This window comes from Aspergillus candidus (assembly GCF_002847045.1).
Source record: "Aspergillus candidus strain CBS 102.13 unplaced genomic scaffold BDW47scaffold_9, whole genome shotgun sequence".
Taxonomy (NCBI): domain Eukaryota; kingdom Fungi; phylum Ascomycota; class Eurotiomycetes; order Eurotiales; family Aspergillaceae; genus Aspergillus; species Aspergillus candidus.
The window spans coordinates 370,418-394,891 of NW_020194014.1; the positions used below are offsets into that span (position 1 = coordinate 370,418).

Sequence of the window (24,474 nt, forward strand, 5' to 3'; positions counted from 1 at the left end):
AAGGGTGGAAGACTAGACGACAAATCGAGAGTGACTCCAGACGTATGAAACATCACTGAATACCAATCTGGACACAAACTGGGTTCTACAGGAGGGAAGATGAACATCTACTACGTCAATCACGTAGAAAGTAAAAAGCTGCCCTTTCCAACCACTAGAGAACACTTATAAATGGTATCTCCCTAGCCTTCTGGGCCGCAAGCTGACCGGCAATTCGACCGAAGACAGCTCCCTTTACTAAACCCGCGCCACCAGGATAATTGAACGAGAAGAAGCCTCCGCTGATCTCTCCTACTGCGAATAGTCCGGGCATGATCTTGGACTCTTTGTTGAGAACTCGTGCGGACGTATCAGTCTTCAAGCCGGCATAGGTGAATGTAATGCCTAAGTAAATCAGTGTTGGTTTTGTGGATTCTTTTTGCCTCATGGCTTAATGACGGCAGGATGGAAGAACCTACCACAAGTCACTTTATACGCAACGAATGGGGGCCGATCAAGCGGTACAGCCCAGTTGCTCTTCGGGAACTCAAGCTGATCTCCAGTTGACAGGCCATCGAGAATAAATGGACTGAACTCCCCCTTTGGCGTCGCAGCATTGTACTGATCCATTGTATTAAGGAACTGTCGCTTTTCAATCCCCATCTTCTCAGCCAACTCCTCAAAGGTCTCCGCCACAATAGGGGTCCCCGTCTCATACCGGGGCTCTAGGAGATGCAATATTTTCTGGTCGAAGACTTGGAATGCGGTGGCATTGGGTTGTTTTCCGATCAGCGCACCAGTCTTCGCATATGTGACAGCAACCATATTCTCCCCTTCATCAAGGAATCTTTTTCCATCTTGATTGACCATAATTCCGTATACCCATGAGTAGCGACTCATTGAATCCTTGACCTTCAGATCACCCACCCGGGGAGCGTCAAAATCCTGCGGAGAAGCATGACAGCCACCCCAGTGCCCGGTGTCCAGCGCTCCCGCCGCAAGTGCTTTCTCCATCATCGTGCCGGTGTTGAACCGTGTGCCGCGCACCAGCACCAGATCCCATCCCTCTCCAAGGAACTGTCGGCGCAGTCGGGACGATGCTTCAAAGCCACCGCAGGCGAGGATGACTTGCCCGCGGAAATCAACAAAGTGGTCATTCTGTCGAGTCCGTACCCCACGCACGGTGTCTCCGTCTGCAATGAGGTCAAACGCGGGGCTGTCGTAGAAAACGCGGATTCGCGTGCGTTCCACAGCCGCCCATAGCTTGTTGGTCAAGCCTACACCTTCATGGGCGGCCATCATGGCTGACCCAGCTGGCAGGTCCGTCGTTTGGTCCTTGATTCTCTCCTCATCGAAGAACTTGCTTATACTGAGCTGCCACTCAACCCCTAACCCGTGCATCCATTTGGCGGTGTCCAGTGAATGATCCAGAACAACATCGACCTGCTCCCAGTCACTGAATCCTTTAGACGTCCTCATCATATCTGCCTTGTACATCTCCTTTGTATAAGGGCCTAGTCGACATTGTCTCTGGAGGGTGGCCTTCGCTGAGGGAGTGAGTAAAGGCTCAAGATCGGAACGCCCCTCATGCACCACACGAAAGACAGCGGTCGCAAATCGGCTATTGCCCCCGCGCTCTTCGTTTGGGGCGGCTTCGAGAATTGCCACCGTTGCTCCAGCTTCATATGCGGATAACGCAGCGCACAAGGCCGCGTTACCGCCACCAACGACAACGACGTCAAAATTTTGGTGGACTGTGGACATGGCCGAGACAAGGAATGGCGGTTCAAGGTACTTGGTCAACGGGGTTGGAACTGATCAAATTGCTTTGAGCTACGACATGATGCTTTTAAAATAATATTTAAGATACATGGAAACTACGCACACTCAAGCGTCGCATCTAATTCCGCATAGACTAATCTCTCTAACACCCCGCGGACTGGCGGATACCCCCGGATATCGACATCAATTACGGATATCCGAACTTTGGCATTCCGAAAACGCACCGGTCACAACGGTTCGGCTGTTGAGTAGCGGGGTATGGGATCACAAGAAATAGCGGCGGTTCGTTAGCCAGTGCCCACCTCTGGAATGATTCGTCGTATAGACTCCTAATTCGAAACGTTGCTATTGTTCAAGTCCCTGCCGGCCTGGATCCGCCGTTCACGCTCAATGACTTTTCTGTGCCATACGGGATATCATAATTTCAGACACATTGGGTTATTGCTACCTAGGAGACGACCCCACCGCTAATGAGTTCACCAGACGTGGTGGCTGATCCTAAAGCTATCCTCACTGGTTTTCTTCAACTCAATATCCCCGTTGGTTATACGTTCGTTACGACGTAGAAAAGAAGCCAAAGGAAATATCACTGTGGCTGAGCTGAGTCGTTGAATTCAATTTAGTATTATGGAGTATAAGAAAACGATTGGAGTTTAAATCGTATAGCCAGCATTGCGTACAAGACAGTCCTAAGAACAGATATGGTTGTGAGACGATGTCGAAGTCGGACTTAGTGCTGTCGTCGATAATCTTTGACAGAACTCGGGATAGAGCTTACCATAAACGCGGTCAATCCATTCAAGAAGTGAAAACACCCTCTGCTGCTAAACTGTTATGTAGGATTGTTAGATGGGTCTACTTCGACAAGCCCTGTCAGTTCATCACACGTGGTCCCCTTGCTGAAAACATCAATCACAACTTTCGCCTTTGCTTTCGGTGACGTTCTCCAATAAGCGAATCAGTCTCGTGGGAGAGGACGAAGTTGAGAAGACCCTCGAACGGTTCGCTCTTCCTAGCTTACTATCTTTGCTAGATGTTCTGTTCCTAATAGGCTGCTCTCTTCTTCGTCCTGATACCCTAAAACTATTAAAACTTGAGAAGTTCCGATGGGATGTTGGAAACTGTTTTCAAAGTGTTTTCTTTTAGAACGCATCGCTCGAAACACTTATCATCCTCAAGTCCTTCTATTCTCTCTTTCTGAGAAGCAATCTTATAGTATACACCGCCAAAAAGAATGTATAAACTTGCGCCCCACTCAACATAAAGCTGGATTGAGATGGAGTCGCCAATCTTCGTTGCCAGTGACTTCCTTGACGACCTCTCCATTCCGGCATAAAGTGAAATCCCCGTTATGACTGACCAGCTGAGCTTGCTTTGACTGCTTTGCCTTCTGTGATTGGATCCGGGCGTTCACAATGGCGATTTGGTCTCTCAATCTCCATGGAATATCCATTTGATCCATACGGATTTCCAGAAGCTGTATAGTGGTCGGGGACTCGTATTCTGGCAGAGCAAGAACGTGTTCCAATTCTTCCTTCGTCGTCACTAGATGGCTGGAGGCTTCGCTGTTCTGGGCGCCGAAGAAATCTAGCAATTTCTGGAAGCGCCAGGGATCAATGCCATTGTACTCCTCTTCAGCCCCATGAATAGCCCGCTCAATTGTATAGCCGTCGTTGTTGATAATCAAACTTTTGCAGATTTCAGAATCAGTGCGAGGTTCCCACAAAATCGATAGAATTGCCTATGGGCTTGGATAGACTTTTTCAACTTACATTAGTGGGTGTAGGCCCATTCTAATCATCGTGCTGATCTCCTGCACGGTTAGTTGCAAGCTGCCGTCGCCCACGACGAGAATTGTTCGTCCGCCGTTCATTCCGCCCTGGGCTTGAATTTCTCTCTGTGCAATCGCTGCACCCAGACAGGCCCCGACAGTGTAGCCAATGCTGCCGTAGTAAACCTGCGTAACGTATCGAGCATCCGCTGCCAGGTCTGCGTCAGGGAAACCGAATTGGGCTGTTCCTGATTCCGCGATCAGAATGTCGCCGGCTCGGGTGAAATTTCCAAGTCGCTTCCATATCCATGACTGGGTGATAGCATTGGAGTGTGCATCAGCAGCGTCTGGCTGAGGCGGCAGAGCCGGGTTCGTGGTCACAGGAAGTCGCATTTCACGAACAGCGACGAGCAGCTTTCGCAGCACTTCGTTGGTAAGTAACAAATTCGCAGGACTCAGTTTGTTTCGGTGTGAACTCACAGGGTAGCAGATACACATTGGAGTATGTCTCTCCAAAGACCTGAGATTTGTTAAGATAGTGATCATCCTACTTCCAACCTTCCTCGCGACTTACGGTACAGGTATCAGGCTCGATCAATACCACCTGTTCTGGCAGGATACCTCGCGTATGGCCACCAGTATTGCTGTCTGCCAGCAGAGGACCAATGTTGATTATGCAGTCGCTTCTTTCTACTGCCAACTTCACCCCCGGATACGATACCTCCCCATTGTAGATGCCACAGAACCTCGGGTGCGTCTCGTTGACAATTGACTTCCCCATCGAAGTCGCAAATGTGGGGAAATCAAGCGTATTGACCAACTGCCTTGTCTCGACTCCAGCTTCATGACGGGCCGCGAGGCAATCGACCAGGACCACCGGATTTTTAGCAGACACGATCTTTTGTATGATATTCTTCACAGCGTTTTGCTCATTTGCCACATTCACTGGCAAAGTTATTTTCAAAGGTCTGTTGAGGCGACCCAGAGGAAGCGGGGTATGGACGAAGTTCATCGGCACGAATATATACACAGGCAGTGACCTAATCCAGCATTCCGAGACGACTCGCTACGGACATCGTGAGTCAGTGAATAGTACCAACAAGGGTCTTTCTATTTTAGAGTGTATATACTCACGTCGATCTCTGTTGCCGCTGTCTCTGCATTATCAAGCCATGCATGGGTGCACCGAACATTTTCAGAGATCTTTTCGTACACCTGCGCCTGGATTAATCACCGAACAAAATCATCAAACGGGAATCGTTTCAACTCACTCTATGGTCTGGATCCGGTCCAAGGCAGTGGTGAATCATCAGACGTTTCTTTTGCACCTCAGTTGATGTCGTCCCAACGATGTGGATAAGTTTGACTTGCTCTGTATAAGCCCCGGCAACGCCATTGAGGGCACTCAACTCCCCCACCCCCATGGTCGTTACGACTGTTGATTCAATCAGAGGTCCATAGAAGTATAAGCCGGGTGAAAGAATACTCACTGACACCGGGACAATTCTTCACCCGGGCATAGCCGTCTGCAGCATATGCAGCATTTAATTCATTTGTGTTGCCAACTGCAACGTTCAATCAGCTTTGTCCCGAGATGGGGGTTGCCCTCTGTTAGGGATTTGGATGTACCCCAGTTCAGTCCGTTGACATCATTAATGTAATCCAATAGTTCGAGGTTCATGTCACCGGGAAGCCCCATGATGCTCTTGCAACCTTGTTGGTGTATTCTTTAGGCAATCAATGTAAGCTTCTGCGTGTTTTTCCTTTGCTGAATTTCACTGACCTCGTCCATAGATACCGACCAAGAGGAATAGAATTCGACATCGCGTGGGGCTGTTACACAGATGCAATTGAGCAAGGCTAATTTCTTGGAAATAGGATATGCTGCTTTGGAAGCTAATTTGAGGCCTACAGTAGGCTGCTGAGGATTGTCTACCTTTTATTTGTTTTTACGGTTCTAATTTAACATAGGTTGATATACACACTGTGATGCATGATTTAGCATGTCAACCCTGAGACTGATTCAAAACTTCAAAGTCGGTATCCGATTGAGTATCCGGCTCCGTTCTGCTTTGGTGTATGAGAGTGGTAATGATCCGGCACTATCCGGGGATCCGGGAGCCATTCACTACTCACTCCCGCAAACAAGCTATAGATATAGCCTCGGGACCACGGACTCGTTCCGCCCACGAGAAAGCCACCTCATTAGCCAAGTAAAACCTAAGCCTACATCCAGAAACGCAACTTGGGGTAACCAAGATAGCCCTATCCGAGAACACGGAGGAATGTCGAACAGCAAGCCATATGAAATCCGAATGGACGTCGCTGACACACTTCAACATCGATGTTTCGAGTGTCTTGCGGTGACAAGTTTTACCAACATAGCCGTGATTGGACGTGAGACAGCGCTAATGCCCTAAGTATGGCTACGCGGGAAACATAGAGAGTCGCATCCGTGAAAGTCCGAAACCACCGCAGGAAGAGCGGATTCTACACCTTCACCTGCTAATTTCCAGAATGAAAAATATGCTGGAAAGCAAGGTGTCTACAGGGGTCACGACCCATCAGGTGGCTACAGCAGAGGCGACTGAGTAACTGGCGGAACCGCAGCTACTGCAAACTTCGAACCCGCTCATTAGGGCACCAATTTCAAACGGGCACGACTACGGAGAGAAACGTCTGACATCAATAGGAAAATCCAGTAGAGAGCCGAAACTGGGTCTGCGAAAGAGGAGTATCAACTGGGCTTGTATTGGAGCTTGTGCTTAAACAATCATATATGACACTATGGAGAAATCTTCGCGCCAGGCTGGTAGGGAACCAGATCAAAGTAGAAAATCAGTTGTAAAATTCTGGAACCAAGACCAACTCCCATCAGGTACTAAACTTGTACTTCTCTTCTCGGCCCTGTGAAGAAAGTCAGCAGTGCCAATGTCTGCAGGTTTTGTGAGCACGCCTCACCCAATATTCGTTGAACCCCACTCCCTTACAGACCTCATCATAGGTCAAGATCATAGGCGGTGCTCCTACAAGCATGCTTCTCTTCAAATTCTCCAGCGTCTCGCGAATGCTCTTTAGATGAGACGCAACGAGGGACCAAGGATACGCAACCGAGCAGTACCCGAGCTCAGCCAATTCTTTCGCCGACAGATTCTCCGTCTTGCCCCCTTCAATCACGTTGGCAAATATAGGCAGACCAGCCTCCTCAGCACAAAGCTTCATGGCTTGTCGATCCGGTAGCGCCTCGACAAAAACAGCATCGGCACCAATCCGCTTGTATTCACGAACCCGGGCCTTCGCTTCATCCCACCCGTGGATAAGAGCATCCGTTCGGGCAAGAATAAAGATATCCCTTCCCTCATTTCTCGCGTCACATGCCGCCTGGATTCGGGCACAGGCTTCGCCACGTGAAACGACGCTCTTCCCCTTAGTGTGTCCGCACCCTAGGAGACAACTGTTAGCGTAGCACTCGGAGATCAAGAAATCAGACATTACGCTTTGGCCACTGTTGATCTTCGATCATGACACCCGCAGCACCTGCGGCGGCAAAGCTTTCAACGGTTCGTTTCACATTCATCGGGCTACCATATCCGGTATCTCCGTCTGCCATTATAGGTACTGAAACTAGACGGGAGACATCACGAATCTTCTCGCACATTTCAGCCATTGCAATATACCCAGCATCCGGCAAGCCGTATGAGCTCGAGACGGCATATCCTGCTAAGAAGACCATTGGGAAACCGGCTTCCTCAACCAGACGAGAGGAGAGACCATCATAGGTTGAAGCGTGGGCCATGATTTTCGTGGGATCGCCGTGTGCCTCGAGCATCATCGAACGGAGACGGGAGGTTTGAATAGAAGGGATCCTGCCGCGGACGTTCTTCAAGCTAATGGTAATGTCGCTTGTTTTTCCATTTTCGACGCCTTTCTTTGTATCCTCCAGCGAGTCAAAGTGGAAAGGGTAGGGGACGTTGCCGGCAGACATTATGGTCAAAGTGTTGGTTTGCTTAAAGGCTTGTTGTGGTTCAAAGAGAAGCAATTCTCCGGTCACCTTGAATGGCTTATATGTGTTCAAAACTCCCCGTTGGTGGCTTCACCATGTTCTCCCCGCACGTAGACTCCCTTGGCCAAAGGCCACCATACAGTATCCGAGAGCTGAACCTTTTCCGATTGGTTCTCCCAGAGGGAAATGGTTCCGAACTGGACAAGGGAAATTCTGACAGTCTCCCAGAAAGTTTGACTTTGCAATATCCGCTCTTCTCCGGAAACATAGCAGCTACCGGGAAGCCCTGGGACTAACGTAGTTAGGGGTCTATTTCCCCTGCAACCTTGATATTGAAATTTTTATATCAATTTGATTTTGGAAAAATGATTCTTGGGAAAATCCGGGGAAAGGGTTGAGGAAGAGGAGATACAAGTGCATTGACCCCGCAATGAAGATATATCATGTCAATCGGGAATCCGGATCATATCATGCAAATTCAATTGAACCTGTCTTTATTCAAATTTTTCACACACGTACAACATGATAGAGCCAAAGAATACTGAGGGCCCTACATTTCAGCATGTTGAGGGCTTTTCTCCAGACAAGACGGATAACCAAGTACTGATTTCTGGGAGGCATGAGTTTTCAGTCCGTCGAAAGGTATCTAAACCCTGGATATAAGCGTGCTGGTCTCTTTTGACAGCGTTATAGTTTGATTGCAGAATGATGCCCATTGTCTGTATATTGTATATTCTATCTTACTTGGATCGAGGTTTGTCGAATATCCCAAGATCCTTCCGGTCCATAGCTTCCATCTCACCTGTCTAATAGGAAACATCGGCAATGCAAAGACCGCAGGCCTTGAAGACGACCTCGGACTAGACGACTATCAGTGGTCTTGGGTCCTATATGCATTTTACATCTGCTATATCCTGTTTGAGTGGACCACGGTTTTCTGGAAACTCCTTCCAGCTCACATCTACGTTGCCATTCTCTGCGTATGGTAAGTTGGAACCGAAGCGTACAAGAGCTACAGGTGCCTCATGAAATAACCATTATTTTGAATATAGTTGGGGAGCCGCTGCAATGTGCGCTGGCGCGGTCAACAACCTCGCCGAACTCATCGTCTGTCGGGCCCTGCTAGGTGTCTTTGAGGCGGCATTTGGCTGTGGTGCCCCATATTTCCTGTCCCTATTTTACAAACGACAAGAACTCGGCTTTCGGGTATCACTTTTGCTAGGCATGTCTCCCATTGCAAACACGATTGCGTCCGTTGTCGCCTACGGTATCACACACATCCAAGGCTCCTTGAAGCCATGGCGCTATCTCTTCATTATAGGTAAGATCCCAACCCCCCACTTCATAGTTCCCATCTTAACGCGGGTTTGAATGAGACGCAATACAGAGGGAGCACCAACGGTCCTTTTTGCTGTCATTGTGTACTTGTATCTTCCCAATTCCCCCGGTACAGCACAATTTCTCAGTGACGTGGAGCAAACGTACGCTGTTGAGCGTCTTCAAACCATCGACCGAACCCAGAAAAACAAGCTACGCTGGACTCAGGTATTCAGCGGCCTTTCCGACTACAAGAATTACACGCACATGCTCATGCACTTCTGCTGTAATTTCTCGTTCGCGGCCTTATCCAACTTCCTCCCTTCTATCCTAGAAGCAATGGGCTACACTTCGATCAAAGCACAAGGCTTCGCGGCGCCGCCTTATCTAGCCTCATTCATCTGCTGCATGGGAGCGGCAATTGTCTCTGATAAATGGAGCAGTCGGAGCTCGGTGATTATCTTTTTCTCCGCCATGGCAACCGTGGGATACCTTATTTTGACCCTTGTCGAAAACACCGCGGCAAGATACGCAGGGATCTGGCTTGCTACTTGTGGAGTCTTCCCAGCACTCTCACTGAATATTACCTGGTTGCTCAATAATCAAGGTGGAGAGAGCAAGAAGGGAGCTGGGATGGCTATCCTGGGGGTCTTCGGCCAGTGCTCCAGCTTTATCAGTAGTTCTGTGTTTCCGAACACGGATGCACCGTTTTATACGAAGGGGTGTGCGATCGGATGTGGCATGACGGGTGCGATTGTCATTGTGGCATTGGGGCTGCGGATTTCTCTGGCTTTGGAAAATAGAAGGAGAGATCGGGTTCATGGGCTGGTGGATGAGAATGAGAGGGTGGATGTCACCGATGGGGGAGACAGTCACCCCAACTTCAGATATATGCTTTAGGGGCGAGAGTGATGTATACAGAGCAACTGAAGAATCAAGCAGTGTTGACTTGAAATTGATCAATAGGTTGTAATATGCCAATTTTAGCTTTTTCTCTATTGTTTTTGATTATATTTTTGCTTTTGATCCCACCGCGTCTGGAGAACGAATACTCGTGTCGCTAGCTTGAAGCAACTGTGGTCTTTTCTTGATCGGTTTTACTTATTTTTTATTTTATTCGCTGCGGCATCTAGCACACGGTATCTCTCATTGCGAGGCCGGTTGGGGAGAAAATCGTACAGGACCGGGCTGGTGGAAGCCATGGCACGGAAATTCCAGGAAAAATCACCGGGTGCACGGTATATTGAGGAGATGCTAATAGTTATGCCAACCTAACTCGAATCCTGACACATTCCCGGTGATATCCGGTTAAGTGGATGTCCACTCGGTTTATATCCGCGAAACCATGGGCGGAACTGGAGTACAAAAGTAGTAGGCCGCAAATAGATATCACACCATCACGCGCGACAATGTTAATTCGCCGTGAACCTAACAAAGCTCCAAATTCACAATCTTTTTGATCTAGACAAACACATAGCTACACCATGACCATAGCGGAAGTACCCCGGTTACAAGCCTTTGGGACGCACGTTCTAAACTTGCTGGATCACGAGCGCGCGATAAAGCCCACCTTTATCCAGCATGTACTCACTGACGATAATATCCGGTGGTCGATTCCGTCTCTCCTATCTGCTATTGCTGACACACTGGAGAGCAATCAATATGTCGGCGAGGCCACTGCGCTGAACGATGCCGTTGAAAGGATCACTGCAAGCAAAAGCTTCGGCGGATTGGGAATACGTGACGATCCAGGAGCCTTGGTTGTTGAAAGAGATTATGAAAACGCCGGGTTCCTTGTTGAAGCCATGTTGTTATCCTTGAGCGCGGAACTCTCGTTGAGCAAGTTCCTCCCCTCATCGGGACCAGGACACGCCGCTGGACCGATGACACTGGCACAAAAGATAATCGTGCAGCACCTAGTTGGCGGGAATATACCACAGGGTCGATTACAGGCAGGGGCTGTTGTTCGCGTGGGACTCGACTGGGTTCTTTCATCCGAGCTATCTTGGCAGGTGCGTATGCGGCTTCGAGCCTGTTGTTCAGATCTTCGTGTCTGCTTTAATATCACCACAAAAGCTGACAGTATAACCGTCATAGACAATGTCCCGGGTTTACGAAAGCGACCTTGGCTCACCGGGAATATGGCGAAATGACCGCTTCTGGCTTGCAGCCGACCACGTTGTGCATCCTGATGCGGCGCAGACACCCACGATGCGCGATCTGATAGCACGTGCCGAGAAGGCCAAAGTGGACTTCAAGATGACGGAGTATCAGGGCTTGAATTACACCATCATGCACACGGAATTTGTGAGAGAGCGTGCGGAGCCCGGCATGCTGGCCATCGGGGCCGACTCTCACACCTGCTCCGGCGGGGCAGTCGGTTGCCTGGCCATCGGTCTGGGTGGAGTTGATGTTTTGATGGGGCTCATACTGGGTGAGACGTGGTTGAAGATCCCCGACTCGATATTCGTGGAGTTTCAAGGCCGTCCGGCGCCGGGAATCAGTGGCAAAGACGTGATCCTGCATATTCTTAAAGAGCTTAAGAGAAACACTGTTGCCACGGAGCGGATTGTCGAATTTGGTGGGGAGGGAGCGCGTTTCTTATCTTGCGATGCTCGCTTCACCATATGTAACATGGCGACCGAGTTCGGGGCCATCTCGGGTGTCTTCGTACCAGATGATGTGACAAGGCAATTTATCTCACGGAGAAGATCTAAGCGAAACAAGAGACATTCTGTCTATTTTCGACCGGACAGCGGCGCTTCCTATGCCGGGAAATATATTGTCGACTTGGCCACGGTGGAGCCCACAATTGCCGTGTACCCCAGCCCGGATAACGTGGTTCCCATCACTGAAAAAGCTGGGATGCATCTTGATGGCGTGTTTATCGGTGCTTGTACGACAACCGAAGAAGAACTGGTGCTTGCGGCTCTTGTCTTGAAGGTTGGATTGAAGATGGGTCTGGAGCTCGCCCCTGGCAAACGCCATTATGTGCCAAGTTCATTGCCTATCGTCTCAAAGCTTGAATCTATGGGCCTATTGGAAGTTTATTCAAGGTCTGGGTTTACTAGGGGACCACCTGGATGCTCATACTGCCTTGGGCTTTCAGTCGATCGTGCTGGGGAAGGAGAAACCTGGCTCAGTTCGCAGAATCGCAATTTCCAGAATCGCATGGGAAAGGGCTAGTACACCTTGGAGACCCCCTTTCGATTGTTTTTGTGTGGTGCTTGTTGTCCTTGGTTGCTAACTAATAATTTCCAGGATCTTTCGGTCACCTTTCCTCTGCTGTAGTGTGCGCGGCGTCTAGCTTCAGCATGTCCCTCGTTGACCCACGACCATTCCTGCAAGAAATCGATTATGAGCTGTTGGAGCATAAATGGAAAACGTCGAAAATGGTTGATGAAATCCAATATGCGGAGCCAACCTTTCCGGGCTCTCGGCCGAGCAAGCAAATGGCCCCAATGAAGGCCACCGCCGAAGCAGAAAAACAACTACCACCAGATATGCCTCGTCCTCAACTGCCGCATATCAAAAGTAGGATTGTGCGGCTTGGAGATTTCATAGACACAGACGCGGTGAGTATGTTCTGAAGGAGTCCACGCACGAAGTCCATGAAGAGCAATAACTGAGCCACCAACAACAGCTTGCGCCAGGACCGGCATTGACAACCTGTATTACGGACGAAGACTTTGGAGCTCACTGTCTCGAGTATACGCATCCGGAATTCCGCGATAAAGTCAAAGGAGGACAGAGAGTCATTGTGGCAGATCACGCGTTTGGCTGCGGATCCAGCAGGGAAGTTGCAGTCTTTGCATTGAAAGGTGAGTTCAACTCTATACATGAAAGACTCTGATAGGGAGAGAAGCTTATGTTGAGATCTGTCTACCAGGGATTGGCATCCAGGTCGTACTGGCCCGTTCATTCTCCTTCATATTCAACCGCAACATGAGGACTCTCGGCCTACTGGGGTTCACCGTTACGGACAATGCGTTCTACGAAGTCGTGGCAGATGGAGAGCAGATAGAAGTAGACGTTTCAACACAGACAGTGACTGCGGGTGGAAAGACCTTTCACTTTGATTTGAGTGATATCGAGAGGGAGCTCATTTCGAGAAAGGGGGCTGTGGAGGGTTACAAACTCCTTGGGAGTGACCTGTGGGAACAGCTCACGAAGCCAAGCACCGCTGCCGTTTCTAATGTCGTCCATCAGCCACCAATAGGTGTGCTAGAGAAGGAGCTGACTGGTGGCGAGAACCTAGATTGGTGAAATGAGAAGTTCACGTGGCAGCGGTGGGAACTCCCCCCTGAAGCTGGCTGTCAAATATCTTTTTCATAATGATTTGTAAATGGACTGCATTTGCTATATCATACAATGTCTCTTAAATTTACGCAATATTCAAATAGGCAGTTCCCAAAGAAAGTCCAACGAGTCAATGGCGAATTGCGACGTGGACTGTCCTGCATCAAACTCGGCAGGCAATGGCTCATCCTGTCTCAACCAGCCGTCCATGTTCAACCCATGACTAGGATTCAACTCTGGTAGGGTGCTATCATGACCGGTATCTGATCTTTGCTCACCAAAGTTGTTATCTCGAGAGCCATCTCCTCGCCAAAGATGTGCCTGTGTCGTGCGTGGCACACATCGTGAACTCGGGTCTGCGATTTCTGCATTGCCATTGGGTTGCAAGCCAAATTTTCTGATGAGTCGCTGCACGTGGCGGCCGATCAGCGTGCCATACCGTGCCGACAGGTCAATATCATCATGCTGGTTGGCCTTGAGGACCTGGTTGCATCGGTATAGGATATCCAGATCGTAACGGAAGTTTTCATTCCTTGCCCCGATACTGATGGATTTGAGGAGAAATATTGAAACTGAGACAATTCGCAGAAGCACCCGAACCGGACAATAACGTAGGCATCCGCTTTCCCCTAGTTTGATGGCAATTGATATTGCTTCGCGGCTGGCTTCCCGGACGGCGTTGATCGATTTAAACTCATCGGCGTACTGATTTCGTTGGAAGGCTTGGTCCAACCAGATGTCGCTACTGCTGCGGCGATTGAGTCGCTCTATGAGTGCTTGTAGAGAAAGGGAGCTAATATACACCCGGGTATAAAAATAATCCAGAAGCAGAGCTTGCTTGCCTGCATCGTGGATGGCTTCGATTGCACACTGTTAGAAGTGGTATTTGAACGAATATGTGCGCACTTACTTGGGAGGTCCATCGCTGTGAACTCGCTGTGCCACTGAGCCAGGACCGGCTGGAAATGTTCAGATAGAGCAATGTAGTTGCCGTTCTTCAGTATTTGGCGAGTGGTTGATTTGTTGGGGAACAGCATGTCCTTTGCAGTCTCGAGAATCTTGGTGATATCGATCCACTTGGCAATCATCCGGTCGCGGTCCTTGCTGGCTTGTTCTGCGGGTTCATGTGCAGATAGTGATTCCGTGTAGCCAGACAGGTGACAGTAGCTCCGAGGGACAACGCTTGTGCAGCCCAGACGTAACGCTAATTGGTTTCCGTAGAGATATAGCAACATTCTGATCTCATGCTGAGCCCTCTGAAGATCGATATTGTCGGTAAGGTCTTGATTGACTTCGGATTCTTCGAAGACTCCAAGCTCATGGGCCAGCGTCGTCGCAAGCCCCAGCATCGTCCAGCTCATTCTGTCCGATCTTTTTGCGGGCTCAAATACTTCCTCACGCCATCTTATGAGATGAATATCTCCGTCTCTTTGGTGGTTCCCGAAGCTATCATCAATGCTGGGAGCTAGACTGACATCCCACCCGTCGTTTTCAGGCGGGAAGTGGAGTGCTCGGGGATGCCATTCCGTGATCAAGAGAAAAGCTCTGATACTGCCCAGTGTACGGGTTCTGGCAAGGCTGTATTTCTCAGCGCCGAAGGTGATCCGCTGGATCAGATGCTCACAGTGCTTCCACAACCGTGAGTGAATGAATCCTGCCCGCGATACCCCCCCTTGGCCCGGGAGCACATGGTAACGCGACGATATCATGAGCAGTGAGCAGCACAGAAGGGGTTCCTCTAGAATAAGTGCCTTATGGTTTTCATGGCGAGCGTAATACGTGTCGGCAACCGGCGACAAAAACGAGAGGTTACGATAGAATCTCGAAGGCAAATCAGAACTTCTTGTTCCTCCCACCACAGATTGTTGGATTCGACTTACAGGTCAATATATGTCACTGCCTCCTGGGCACTGAACCACCCTTGCCTTACGAAGCGATGCCGACTCCAAAGCTCAATGACTTCTTGTGACGGCTCCGATAGCCTGACTGGTGGAGATGGGTTGAAATTTACAGTGGAAGGGTTTGTCAGAGGGGTGACAGGACTGTGAACCTGGCGATCCGCCTCCAGCTCGTCAACATCCTGTTGCTCGGCAGCTTTGAATAATAGGCCCAGCGCATCCTTGGAACAGGAAACTACCGTTTCCATGACCTCATTATCGAAATCTGCGTTTATACGTGCTTCTAGCGCACGTGGGGGTGCCGAGCAAGTCGGGAGTTCGACTCTTTGAGGTTTCTCCTGGGTTTGCTCTGACGAATGCACAAGATCCAGTGTGCAGTCCGGATTCCTGGTAGTATCCGCTAGGACTGGTGCGGCTTGAGGCGTCTGAAGACACGATCAGCAGATTCCTAGGCAGGGAACAGTATCTAACGATGCACACCTTTCCTCGAACGTCTGCCGTTGCGCGTCTTTTTGTCGACCGTTCAGCCGTGAATACACATTCTTTCAGTTCCCTTTTACACTTGATGCAAGGCTCCGAGTCCGCAGCGAGCTCGCATCTTGCTTTGGTCTTCCGACAAGGAATACACGCTTTGTATGCCCGGCTGTAGTCTTTCAACGGACGACCCTGCCGGCGGGTGCCGCGCCGGTCTATATGGCTCATTTTGACACTAATGTGACGACACTCGGTGATTTCAGATTATTACTCTACGATTCAAGGGTTTTCGGCCTGCTCCGGACTTTTATACCGGAAAGTGCAGGATAAACATCAATCAAAACGCGGGGTAAGAACGGTCGAATGGGAGATAGATATCTGACCCACCCTTGGATGACCCGACTCAACCAGGACTGAGTTGTCGGATCTCCACCCTTTGAGTCTAGAAGACTGTCTGTCATATTCGCCTCAATACTATATATAATACATGACCAGGAATCCGGGACGACCAGGCGGGCCCCGGTGGCGCGGGCGACCACGGGGGCTGCCTGGGGCCACACCTAACATAGAGAGCTACTAATACAGTCATGTAAAAGCTTTAAATCTCTAGACAGCACAGGAGGGAACTCAAATACGTAGGATGATGAGCTCTAGACCAGTTCTAGTAATATAGTCATAATTGTCTGAGAAAGCACTGTAATAATTGGTTTTATTATAAAATAGAGAGTAGACTTGGTGCAGAGAAAGTATGTTACCTGATTATACTTTAATTTAGTAGAAAAGAATAAGTCATATGAGATTTCTAGGAATAATATATAACAATTATAACTTATGACAATCAAGAGAGTAGTATGATACAGGATATAGAATAACTAACTTCATAGTAAATTGATCTCATGTTGATTGGAGTTGTGAAGAATATGAAAAGAGTCTTAAGTAATAGCCCTCCTGAGATAAGCAGAAGGATATTTTGATCAACCACCTATCACAATACTAAGCAACAGTGAAGCGCGTTCCCTGATTAGGCATGCTAAACCACATCAAATAATTCGCCGTCACCGCAGACGACGGAGTACACACTCTTCTCTGTCTCTCGCCCCATCATGTCTCCCGAGGAACCTCCCGCATTCAACCTGACCGACCTCGATCGTCAGCTCTTAACCCAAACAGACGATGAATACATTCCCCATGACTGGGAGGATCTCAAGTCCATCATCGGTAGGCGATTCCCATTTGTGTAGTACTATATATTGACTTTCTGTATACTTTCTTTTCTCATCAATCCCACCTCACCCTACATCACCCCTCTCCAGAGATAAAACAAACCGTCCGAATTCCCCCGCATTCCCTAGCTTATGATTTTTATCCCCCGTAATCTACAGCAATCAACGACCCCTCCAAGTTCAAGCGGAAACCCTCCGACCTAATCCGCTACCTCGCCTGGTCCAAAGACGCCAAAGCCCACTACGGCTCCATCACAAACTACATCTGCCAGCGACGTCTACACTGGCATGTCCCTGCCTCTCCTCCGACCACTCCTACCAGTAGTACGGAAGCAACAACAGACAGCGAACCCGTCTTCCCCTTCGCCAACCCCATCCCCTTCGCCGACCCCGCAGACTACAAGATCCTCCGCAATGACTGGCCCTACGGCATGGAGCCCGGCATCGTCCACCTCGTCGTCTGGCTGCGTACCCCCGTCCCGGTGGATTCCGTCACCGGGGAGGTGACCCCCGAGAGTCGCGCGCTGATTGAGGACTTTGTGGCGCGTACGTTTGTGGCTCGGTTGGCGCTGGAGAAGATTCCCGCGCCGGAGGATCACGTGCTGTGGTTTAAGAATCCGACAGCTTTGCAGAGTGTGCGGAGCTTGGAGCATGTGCATGTCTTGGTCAGGGATGTGCCGGAGAATATTCTGGCGGAGTGGACGGGGGAGAAGCCGCCGCTGAATTGATGGTGGCTATATGTACTATGTACTACGGAGCTAGACGACGGGCGGATTGCATGTGTGAGAGAGAGTTGCATTATACTTGATTTATCCCTGTTTCTCGGGTTCTTCCGAGTCACTGATGGCCGAAGGGCCCGAATAGAGCTAGTTAGCTTGCATTAGTGGTGTGATCATGGAATTATAATAATTTCAGGAGCTTGATATGAGAGTCAGGGAGGTGTAATACTAGCAATCTACCTATCTTTCTCTACACAGGGCCGAAACTATGTTCTCCTCTCATAGAGGACACAAGAAGAGGGATATATTTATAGTATATACTCTTAGATCTCAAAGCAGAAAGTACTTGCCGGTGTTTCTTGTAGGAGGTTCTAATTTTGGGGTACCTCTTTTTCAGACAGTGACGAGTAGACGGTGTACTAGAATCATATAGGAAATGGTCAATTGTAGGATTAACATTGGGAATCCGCGAAGATAAGCCGACTGCATCTTTACAAGAATGAAACAAAAATAAGAAGTAATAAAAGAAGAGAAAAGAAAAGACAAGAAAAAAAAAAGCCATAGCGACTGCCTTCTGAGATACGCCTGCTGTCCCATCCATTCCGGCACCGACGTGAGAGTTTGAGTAAAAAAGACCACCAAATCCCCACCTCATGACTTTTGCTCTTCCACGAATTTGAGCGCTTCTTCCCGCGACACCACGTCGATCGTACTGGCCTTCTGGCGGAAGCTGACGCCGTAGCATTTCTCTGCCACGTGCACCATCTCCGGGCGGAAGGTCGTGCAGATGAATTGCCCGTTGGTCGAGTCGGAAATGGACTGGAGCATCTGCGCGACGGCGGTCCGGTACTGCGCGTCGAGGTTGGCGTCGATCTCGTCGAAGAGGTAAAAGGGAGCTGGGTCGCACGCTTGGATGGCGAATACTAAAGCGAGCGCGCAAAGACCTGAAACACATCCGGGTTAGTTGAGAGCAATCAAAAAATAGTGAAATAGGATGCACTCACTCTTCTGTCCGCCACTGAGCTGTTGGATACGCTGCTGTTCATCATGCTTGCTGTTGAAGCTGACGCTGATTCCAACACCGACGTAATTCTCCACACTTTGACGCGCCTCTTCGTCATCCGAGTCAATCTCATCGCCCTGCCGGGGGTCCGTCTTCCGCTGGATGATCAAGCGTCCACGGCCAGCCGGAACGAGTTTCTCGAAGACATTGGCGAACTCACGCGACACCTGCTTGAACGTCCGCTCAATGGCCTCATCTTTTCGTTGATCCAGCACGGTGATGAGGTCGTCGATCGACTTCTGAGAGCTTTCGAGCTCTTCTCGTCGTGAGATGAGGGTTTCCCGCTGCTTCGTGAAGCTGTTGTACTGCTCGAACGCTTTCTTGTTGACATGCGAATATTTCTTGAGACCTTCGTTGACCTTGTGCAGTTTCTTGACGACGGTGTTCGAGTCGGTGTTCTTGTACTTGGTGAAGGCTTCATCGGGAAGGACACCCAGATCACGGATGTTGGCAGAGCATTCGGCCGCTTGCTTGGTCAGCGCAGCCTTCTTCTGCATGCTCTTTTCCATGCGGCGTTGGTGCTTTTCGATAGATTTGGCCAGGTCTTCCATTTCCCGCCGCGTCTCAGCGTTGCGCTGTGTCAGCTCCGCCACCTTGGTGTTCGACTCGTTGATGGAATCGTCGACCTGTTGCAGCCGCTGGGCAAGCTTTTCCAGGGACTTCTGGAAGCGCTTCATTTCACGCTGGGTCTCCTTCAGATTGCCTTTGTTGTCGTCATCAGCCATGTCAATGTCTTGACTCACAAGCTGGTCGAGGCGGGGGTTCAAATTCTCCCGCAGCTCGACTTCGATAACCGACTTCCGCGCTTCCAGTTCACTGCGTTGGCCAGACAATTCCTGGTACTGTCGCCGAAGATCTTGGGCGGTCGAGTTCAAGGACTCGAGGCGGTTCTCTTCTTCGGCGCTGAGTGCCTTTTGGAAGGGGGACTTCAGCTCTGCCTCAAACGCGTTGATCTGGTCATTCAGAGCAGCCAGATTGCCTTGGATGTTACGAAGAGCACGCCGCTTGGCATCCAAATTGTCATTTTTCTTCTGAAGAAGGTCGCGCTTGCTCCTCAGCTCATGGAGCAGGGGCCCACTGCTGTTCTGCACTTGGTGCCGCTGCTGTTCCAGCTTCTGCAATTCCCCAACGGCTTTCGTGATAAGCTGGTCCAGCTTCTCCAACTCCCTACGGATGTCAGTCCCGCGGTTTTTCTTGGTCTCATATTCATCCCGCCATTTAGCCAGGATCTTGACAGCGTCAAGCCGCGATTGTCGCGAATCATGGAAACCACCAGTGAGGGCACCTCTCTTATCGGACCGGTCACCCTCGGGCGTGATGGCGTTTACACCGTGGCTGCGGGCGTACTGAGCGGCAACTTGTAAATTAGGACAGATGATGGTCTTGCCAAACACGTGGAGGAAGGCCTTTTCGTACGCCTGGTCGTATTGCAACTTCTCGATCATCGGGATGGTATCGCTAGCACGAGGCATGTTGGTGGGCCTAGACCTCAATCGGTTCAAGGGCATGAAAGTTACTCGCCCTGCTTTCTCTTGCTGCAGGACCTCCAACACCTTTGTTGCCGTTTCGTCGGTATCAACGACGTAGTGGAATAGACTCTGGCCAGCTGTGACCTCAACTGCTGTTCGGTATCTGTCGTTTACATCGAACAGTTCGGCTAGTGTACCGTAAACACCATCCAAGTTGTGCTGGCGTTTGATTCTTCGAACGGCTGCGATCCCACGGCTTGTGTTGTGGTCCATCATGTGCGACAGAGCGCGATCGGCCCGGTCCACTTCGCTGGAGGCGTTAGACAGGATAGAATCCAGCTTGGCTTCTTCCCTCCAGAGTTCCCTGCGGAAAGGTCAGCAAATCGTCGATTGAGAAAGCAAACCCACTTACTTTCTCTGATCCATCAGCCGGTCTCGCTCATCCTTTGCAGACTGGACTTGCTGCTCCACTGAGTGAATAGAGTCACCTCGGCCGTCGATCTGCTGGCGCAAACGTTCAGTTTCCGGCTCCAACAGAGCAATCTCGTTCTCAATTTCTTGGATGTCTTCCTGGGTTTGGGACACCACTCCCTGGACGGAAGAGACAGAGCTATAGTTGTCCTTGATCTCATTCTGCAGCCACTTATCCCGTTCCGACTTGTTCCTAAAACGCGAATTTCGGCCCTGCTTGGCATAGAGTCTTTGACGGGAAGTCTCAGCTTCAGTGAGGCGGGTTTTCACATCATCCTCCTGGTCTTTGGCTGCGTTGAATTCAGGGATGAGTCCGCTGAGTTCCGACTCGCGTTCTTGAATCGCTGTCTGAACGGACTTCAGGTCGTCGTCATAACGCGACTTCAGCACCTGAGCAGCAGCTTGGTTGTCGGAAAGAGACTTGGCCTGCAGCTCAATCTGGGCGAGCGCCTTGGAAGCATCGCGACGTTCATCTTCCAATTGCACCTTGTCCACCTTGAGGAATTCAATCTGTTGCTTGCATTCGGCGATTTCTGCGTCGACCTGGGCCATCTCCTTTTCCCCTTGGATAAAGCGGTCGCGGTTGACATCGGTATCTTCCACACCGGTTTGCCTCTGCTCCTCTAGGTTGTCGAGGAAACTGGAGATTTCCTGCTGTTCGCGCGAGTAGATCGTATATTCCAAGCATCTCCTTTCCTTGTCTTTATCCTGATAGTTCCGGAGTTCATCCTTCTCCTCTTCAAGCTCTGCCAATCGTTCGTTGATAAAATCGAGGAGTTCGTCGATCTTTGACCGCTTGGTGTTCGTGTCGTGCATGATCTTCAGGGACTCCGCACGACGCGCTTCGTATACCTGCGTTCCAGCCACCTCTTTCAGCAGATTCAGTCGCTCCGAATCCTTCATGTTTGTCAAGGCAGTCACACGGCCCTGAGGAACAATGTAGTAGGGGTTGGAACGGGAGAAGCCAGCGGATTCGAGAAGATTCATGACATCGTTTTTGGTCGCATTCTTGCGGTCGAGGGTGTATTCGTCCTTCTTCAAACCGATTGTACGACGGAGGACCACTTCGGGCTTGCCGGTAGGGAAACGGTCATCAGAGTTATCGAAGATGATCTCAACATAGGCGGACATCACAGCAGACCCCGAGCCTTCCTATTCAATGTAAGCACTGTTTACCACCGGGTGACAGTCGCGGAGTTCGTACGTGAAGAAGAGCCTGGCGCTCTTCTCTCCCCATGTGCGTGTAGGCATCACTGAGGACGAATCGAATGGCCGCGAAGAAGTTACTTTTACCGGAACCATTGCGACCGACAATAACGTTGTGTTTTGGGGAGAATGGCTCGATCACGGTCTGGTCCTTGTAACTATATAGATGAAAACAAGTCGATCAATTCCAATGCCCACGTACACGATCGTCAACCAACATATGGGCTACTTACCTCTTAAAGCCCTGGATGATAATTTGCTTGACGTACATCTTGACGCACGCGCGACACCGGAAATCCTGTCACTCACAACCACCAGATCATCACGCAACCAGCGTATCAAGTAGAATCCGTGCCCTGGCTATCTGCAGCAGAGCAGATCGTTGACGCGCGAGGCCGGGAGAGTCAGACAGTAAACAATGAGGAACAAAGTGGTGCTGACCTGCGACGGAGCAGAACTGTCGCACTACGCGTGGTCGATCTGCCCAGTCCCCTTCCAACGCGTTGGACCCGCGGGGTTTTGCCGGGCGGTGTGCACAGGGTGGCCCGCACTCTGTCCAGAGAAAAAAAAAAGTGCGTCACAAATGGAACTTTTTTCTTTCCGTCCGCTTCGCTGCCGTAGTCTTTTTTTCCAGTACAGCATCGGGGATTCGTTTCGATTGGAATCATGGCTTCCTCAGAGCAGACTGCTCAGGCGGCCAACCTGGCGGATGGCTTGTCGCCTTCGCATACGTACGTTCCTAATCAAGGATATGTGCGTCCTGATGGCACTGTCCCCACTACGGCGGGGCAAGATCCTGAAGCGCAAGAAAATGAAGACGAGGACGACGATTACTACGATGATATCTTTGAGGAGGAACTCAACGAGGAAGAGTTTCGGTCTTCCAACCCATCCGACCTGACCAAGGGCTACAACCGTCAACGCAAAACGAACGACCTCGTCGCAGACCCCAACGCCCCCAAATGGACATATCCGAAGACGAATGTACAAAAACCGACCGCCAACCTGTACGCTTCGGTCGATGATCAGGTCAAATCCTTAACGCGCCATGCGGGGAAGATCAAGCTGGACGATGTGCAGTCTGGTCTGTCCACCAAGAGCGGCGCCGGCAACGATAGGGCCGACAGGGCAACATCGGAACAGGTGCTGGATCCCCGCACACGAATGCTTCTGTTGCAGATGATCAACCGAGACATTGTGTCTGAGATTCACGGATGTCTGTCTACAGGAAAAGAGGCCAACGTCTACTACTCTCTGTCGATCCCCGATGAGGAAGACGCTCCGCCTCTTCACCGTGCTATCAAAGTCTACAAGACGAGCATTTTGGTGTTCAAGGACCGAGATAAGTACGTGACTGGTGAGTTCCGGTTCAGACAAGGATACAGCAAGAGCAACAACCGCGCGATGGTGAAACTGTGGGCTGAGAAGGAAATGCGCAACCTGCGGAGGATCTACTCTGCCGGCATTCCTTGCCCGGAGCCCGTTCACCTTCGTCTGCACGTCCTCGTCATGGGCTTCGTCGGTAACTCCAAGGGTGTGGCGGCTCCTCGACTGAAAGACGTCGAGTTCGACGTGCCCGAACCTGCTGCCAAATGGCGCGAAGTGTACGTCGAGTTGCTCGGCTACATGCGCGTGCTCTACCAGACGTGCCGCCTGGTCCACGCGGATCTGAGCGAGTACAACATGCTCTACCACAAGGGCAAGCTGTACATAATCGATGTCAGTCAAAGTGTGGAACACGATCACCCCCGCAGTCTCGAATTTCTGCGTATGGACATCAAGAACGTCAGCGATTTCTTCCGTCGCAAGGGCGTAGACATCCTGCCCGAAAAGACCCTCTTCGAGTTCATTGTTTCCCACAACGGTCCGACTACAGTGACGCCAGTGGAGCCAATGCAAGACGCCATCGAAAACCTTCTCGCCACTAGAGACGAGATGACACTCGATGAACGAGCAGCCGACGAAGTCGACACCGCCGTCTTCCGCCAGCAGTACATCCCGCAGACCCTGGAACAAGTGTACGACATCGAACGCGACGCCGAACAAGTCCAAGCAGGCGGCAGTGCAGACCTCGTATACCGAAACCTTCTGGCCAGCGAAAAGCCCACCGCTGCCTCAGGCGACGCCGAGAGCGACGACGAGTCCGAAGCGAGCGGCGGCATGTCAGTGGAAGGCTCCGACTCAGACTCAGACGACGACAGCAAAGACCCCTTCGAGAAGAAAGCCCCGCGCGGGAAACGCTTCGAGGACAAAGACAGCAAGCGTGACCACAAGCAGAAAGTCAAGGAAGAAAAGCGCGACAAACGCACGCAGAAGATGCCCAAGCATCTCAAGAAACGCCTTGTTTCTTCCTCGTCGCGCAAGAAGAAATAGTGGTGACGGCTACTGTCGAAATAATCACGTCTCATGGAACGGAGCGAAAAAAAGTTGTTTATTTCTCTTTGAACGATTTGATGAACTTCACGACGATGAGTGTTGGCTGGTCGGGATGGATGGGTCAATGTGGGATGGATTGGATATATATACTTTTGGTTCTGAGCATATAGAGCGGCATGCATGTACGGGCAGGGACACAAAAACAATGGAATTTCCTTAATTGCTTCGTATTCGTTGTTTCTATATACAGGTAGATAGCATTTTTGCTTTTGCTTGCAAATCGCAAAACCATGGCTTAACGACCTATCAGAGCTCTCTTTGATTTTCATCGAGTCTGTCACCAATAACTTAGGCATATACTGGCTTCTTCGATAGCACTTACATCCTACAACGAAGACTTCGTTTTTCGGAGTATGTGTCTCAC

At 50.3% G+C, this 24,474-nt stretch overlaps 9 protein-coding genes across 9 annotated transcripts; 4 read left to right on the plus strand and 5 right to left on the minus strand.

Moving 5' to 3' along the window:
• Positions 1-154: 154 nt before the first annotated feature.
• Positions 155-1,743, minus strand: BDW47DRAFT_135087 (FAD/NAD(P)-binding domain-containing protein; the record flags this gene model as incomplete). Its single annotated transcript, XM_024818240.1, has 2 exons — positions 155-384; positions 459-1,743. The coding sequence occupies 2 exons, from the start codon at positions 1,741-1,743 to the stop codon at positions 155-157; spliced, it is 1,515 nt and encodes a 504-aa protein (XP_024674283.1).
• A 1,104-nt stretch (positions 1,744-2,847) lies between these two features.
• BDW47DRAFT_116054 (alpha-keto acid decarboxylase family protein) lies at positions 2,848-5,356 on the minus strand (the record flags this gene model as incomplete). Its single annotated transcript, XM_024814880.1, has 9 exons — positions 2,848-2,958; positions 3,122-3,449; positions 3,534-3,957; positions 4,091-4,598; positions 4,667-4,747; positions 4,804-4,967; positions 5,023-5,097; positions 5,162-5,259; positions 5,316-5,356. 9 exons carry the CDS (start codon positions 5,354-5,356, stop codon positions 2,848-2,850), a joined length of 1,830 nt encoding a protein of 609 aa, XP_024674284.1.
• A 1,050-nt stretch (positions 5,357-6,406) lies between these two features.
• On the minus strand, positions 6,407-7,517 carry BDW47DRAFT_135088 (isocitrate lyase/PEP mutase family protein; the record flags this gene model as incomplete). The annotated part of the gene is made up of 3 exons (XM_024818241.1): positions 6,407-6,439; positions 6,494-6,975; positions 7,028-7,517. The coding sequence occupies 3 exons, from the start codon at positions 7,515-7,517 to the stop codon at positions 6,407-6,409; spliced, it is 1,005 nt and encodes a 334-aa protein (XP_024674285.1).
• Position 7,518: 1 nt separating this feature from the next.
• BDW47DRAFT_116056 (putative MFS transporter) lies at positions 7,519-9,752 on the plus strand (the record flags this gene model as incomplete). The annotated part of the gene is made up of 6 exons (XM_024814881.1): positions 7,519-7,527; positions 8,073-8,177; positions 8,229-8,289; positions 8,349-8,520; positions 8,588-8,856; positions 8,923-9,752. 6 exons carry the CDS (start codon positions 7,519-7,521, stop codon positions 9,750-9,752), a joined length of 1,446 nt encoding a protein of 481 aa, XP_024674286.1.
• Positions 9,753-10,336: 584 nt separating this feature from the next.
• BDW47DRAFT_135090 (uncharacterized protein) lies at positions 10,337-14,287 on the plus strand (the record flags this gene model as incomplete). Its single annotated transcript, XM_024818242.1, has 6 exons — positions 10,337-10,864; positions 10,950-11,994; positions 12,114-12,427; positions 12,496-12,673; positions 12,742-13,006; positions 14,200-14,287. 6 exons carry the CDS (start codon positions 10,337-10,339, stop codon positions 14,285-14,287), a joined length of 2,418 nt encoding a protein of 805 aa, XP_024674287.1.
• A 740-nt stretch (positions 14,288-15,027) lies between these two features.
• Positions 15,028-15,751, minus strand: BDW47DRAFT_123778 (uncharacterized protein; the record flags this gene model as incomplete). The annotated part of the gene is made up of 2 exons (XM_024816121.1): positions 15,028-15,474; positions 15,530-15,751. 2 exons carry the CDS (start codon positions 15,749-15,751, stop codon positions 15,028-15,030), a joined length of 669 nt encoding a protein of 222 aa, XP_024674288.1.
• Positions 15,752-16,604: 853 nt separating this feature from the next.
• Positions 16,605-17,669, plus strand: BDW47DRAFT_101697 (GIG1 family protein). Its single transcript, XM_024811710.1, has 2 exons — positions 16,605-16,741; positions 16,906-17,669. Exons 1-2 carry the CDS (start codon positions 16,627-16,629, stop codon positions 17,472-17,474), a joined length of 684 nt encoding a protein of 227 aa, XP_024674289.1. The 5' UTR covers positions 16,605-16,626; the 3' UTR covers positions 17,475-17,669.
• Positions 17,670-17,904: 235 nt separating this feature from the next.
• BDW47DRAFT_101700 (chromosome segregation protein SMC) lies at positions 17,905-22,129 on the minus strand. Its single transcript, XM_024811711.1, has 5 exons — positions 21,908-22,129; positions 21,673-21,832; positions 20,410-21,620; positions 18,470-20,361; positions 17,905-18,409 (listed from the first exon to the last, which is right to left on the minus strand). The coding sequence occupies exons 1-5, from the start codon at positions 21,943-21,945 to the stop codon at positions 18,117-18,119; spliced, it is 3,594 nt and encodes a 1,197-aa protein (XP_024674290.1). The 5' UTR covers positions 21,946-22,129; the 3' UTR covers positions 17,905-18,116.
• Positions 22,130-22,297: 168 nt separating this feature from the next.
• Positions 22,298-24,277, plus strand: BDW47DRAFT_101701 (serine/threonine-protein kinase RIO1). The gene has a single exon (XM_024811712.1). It carries the CDS (start codon positions 22,341-22,343, stop codon positions 24,045-24,047), a length of 1,707 nt encoding a protein of 568 aa, XP_024674291.1. The 5' UTR covers positions 22,298-22,340; the 3' UTR covers positions 24,048-24,277.
• Positions 24,278-24,474: the final 197 nt, after the last annotated feature.

Excerpts from the sequence above, each read along its gene's own strand:
- BDW47DRAFT_101700 (XM_024811711.1), bottom strand. The coding sequence starts at position 21,945 with ATGTACGTCAAGCAAATTATCATCCAGGGCTTTAAGAG. Across the intron at positions 21,621-21,672 it reads AGCGCCAGGCTCTTCTTCAC|GAAGGCTCGGGGTCTGCTGT; the intron begins GTACGAACTCCG and ends TACATTGAATAG. Across the intron at positions 20,362-20,409 it reads CGGCTGATGGATCAGAGAAA|GGAACTCTGGAGGGAAGAAG; the intron begins GTAAGTGGGTTT and ends ACCTTTCCGCAG.
- BDW47DRAFT_101701 (XM_024811712.1), top strand. The coding sequence starts at position 22,341 with ATGGCTTCCTCAGAGCAGACTGCTCAGGCGGCCAACCTGGCGGATGGC.
- BDW47DRAFT_101697 (XM_024811710.1), top strand. The coding sequence starts at position 16,627 with ATGTCTCCCGAGGAACCTCCCGCATTCAACCTGACCGACCTCGATCGT. Across the intron at positions 16,742-16,905 it reads GGATCTCAAGTCCATCATCG|CAATCAACGACCCCTCCAAG; the intron begins GTAGGCGATTCC and ends CGTAATCTACAG.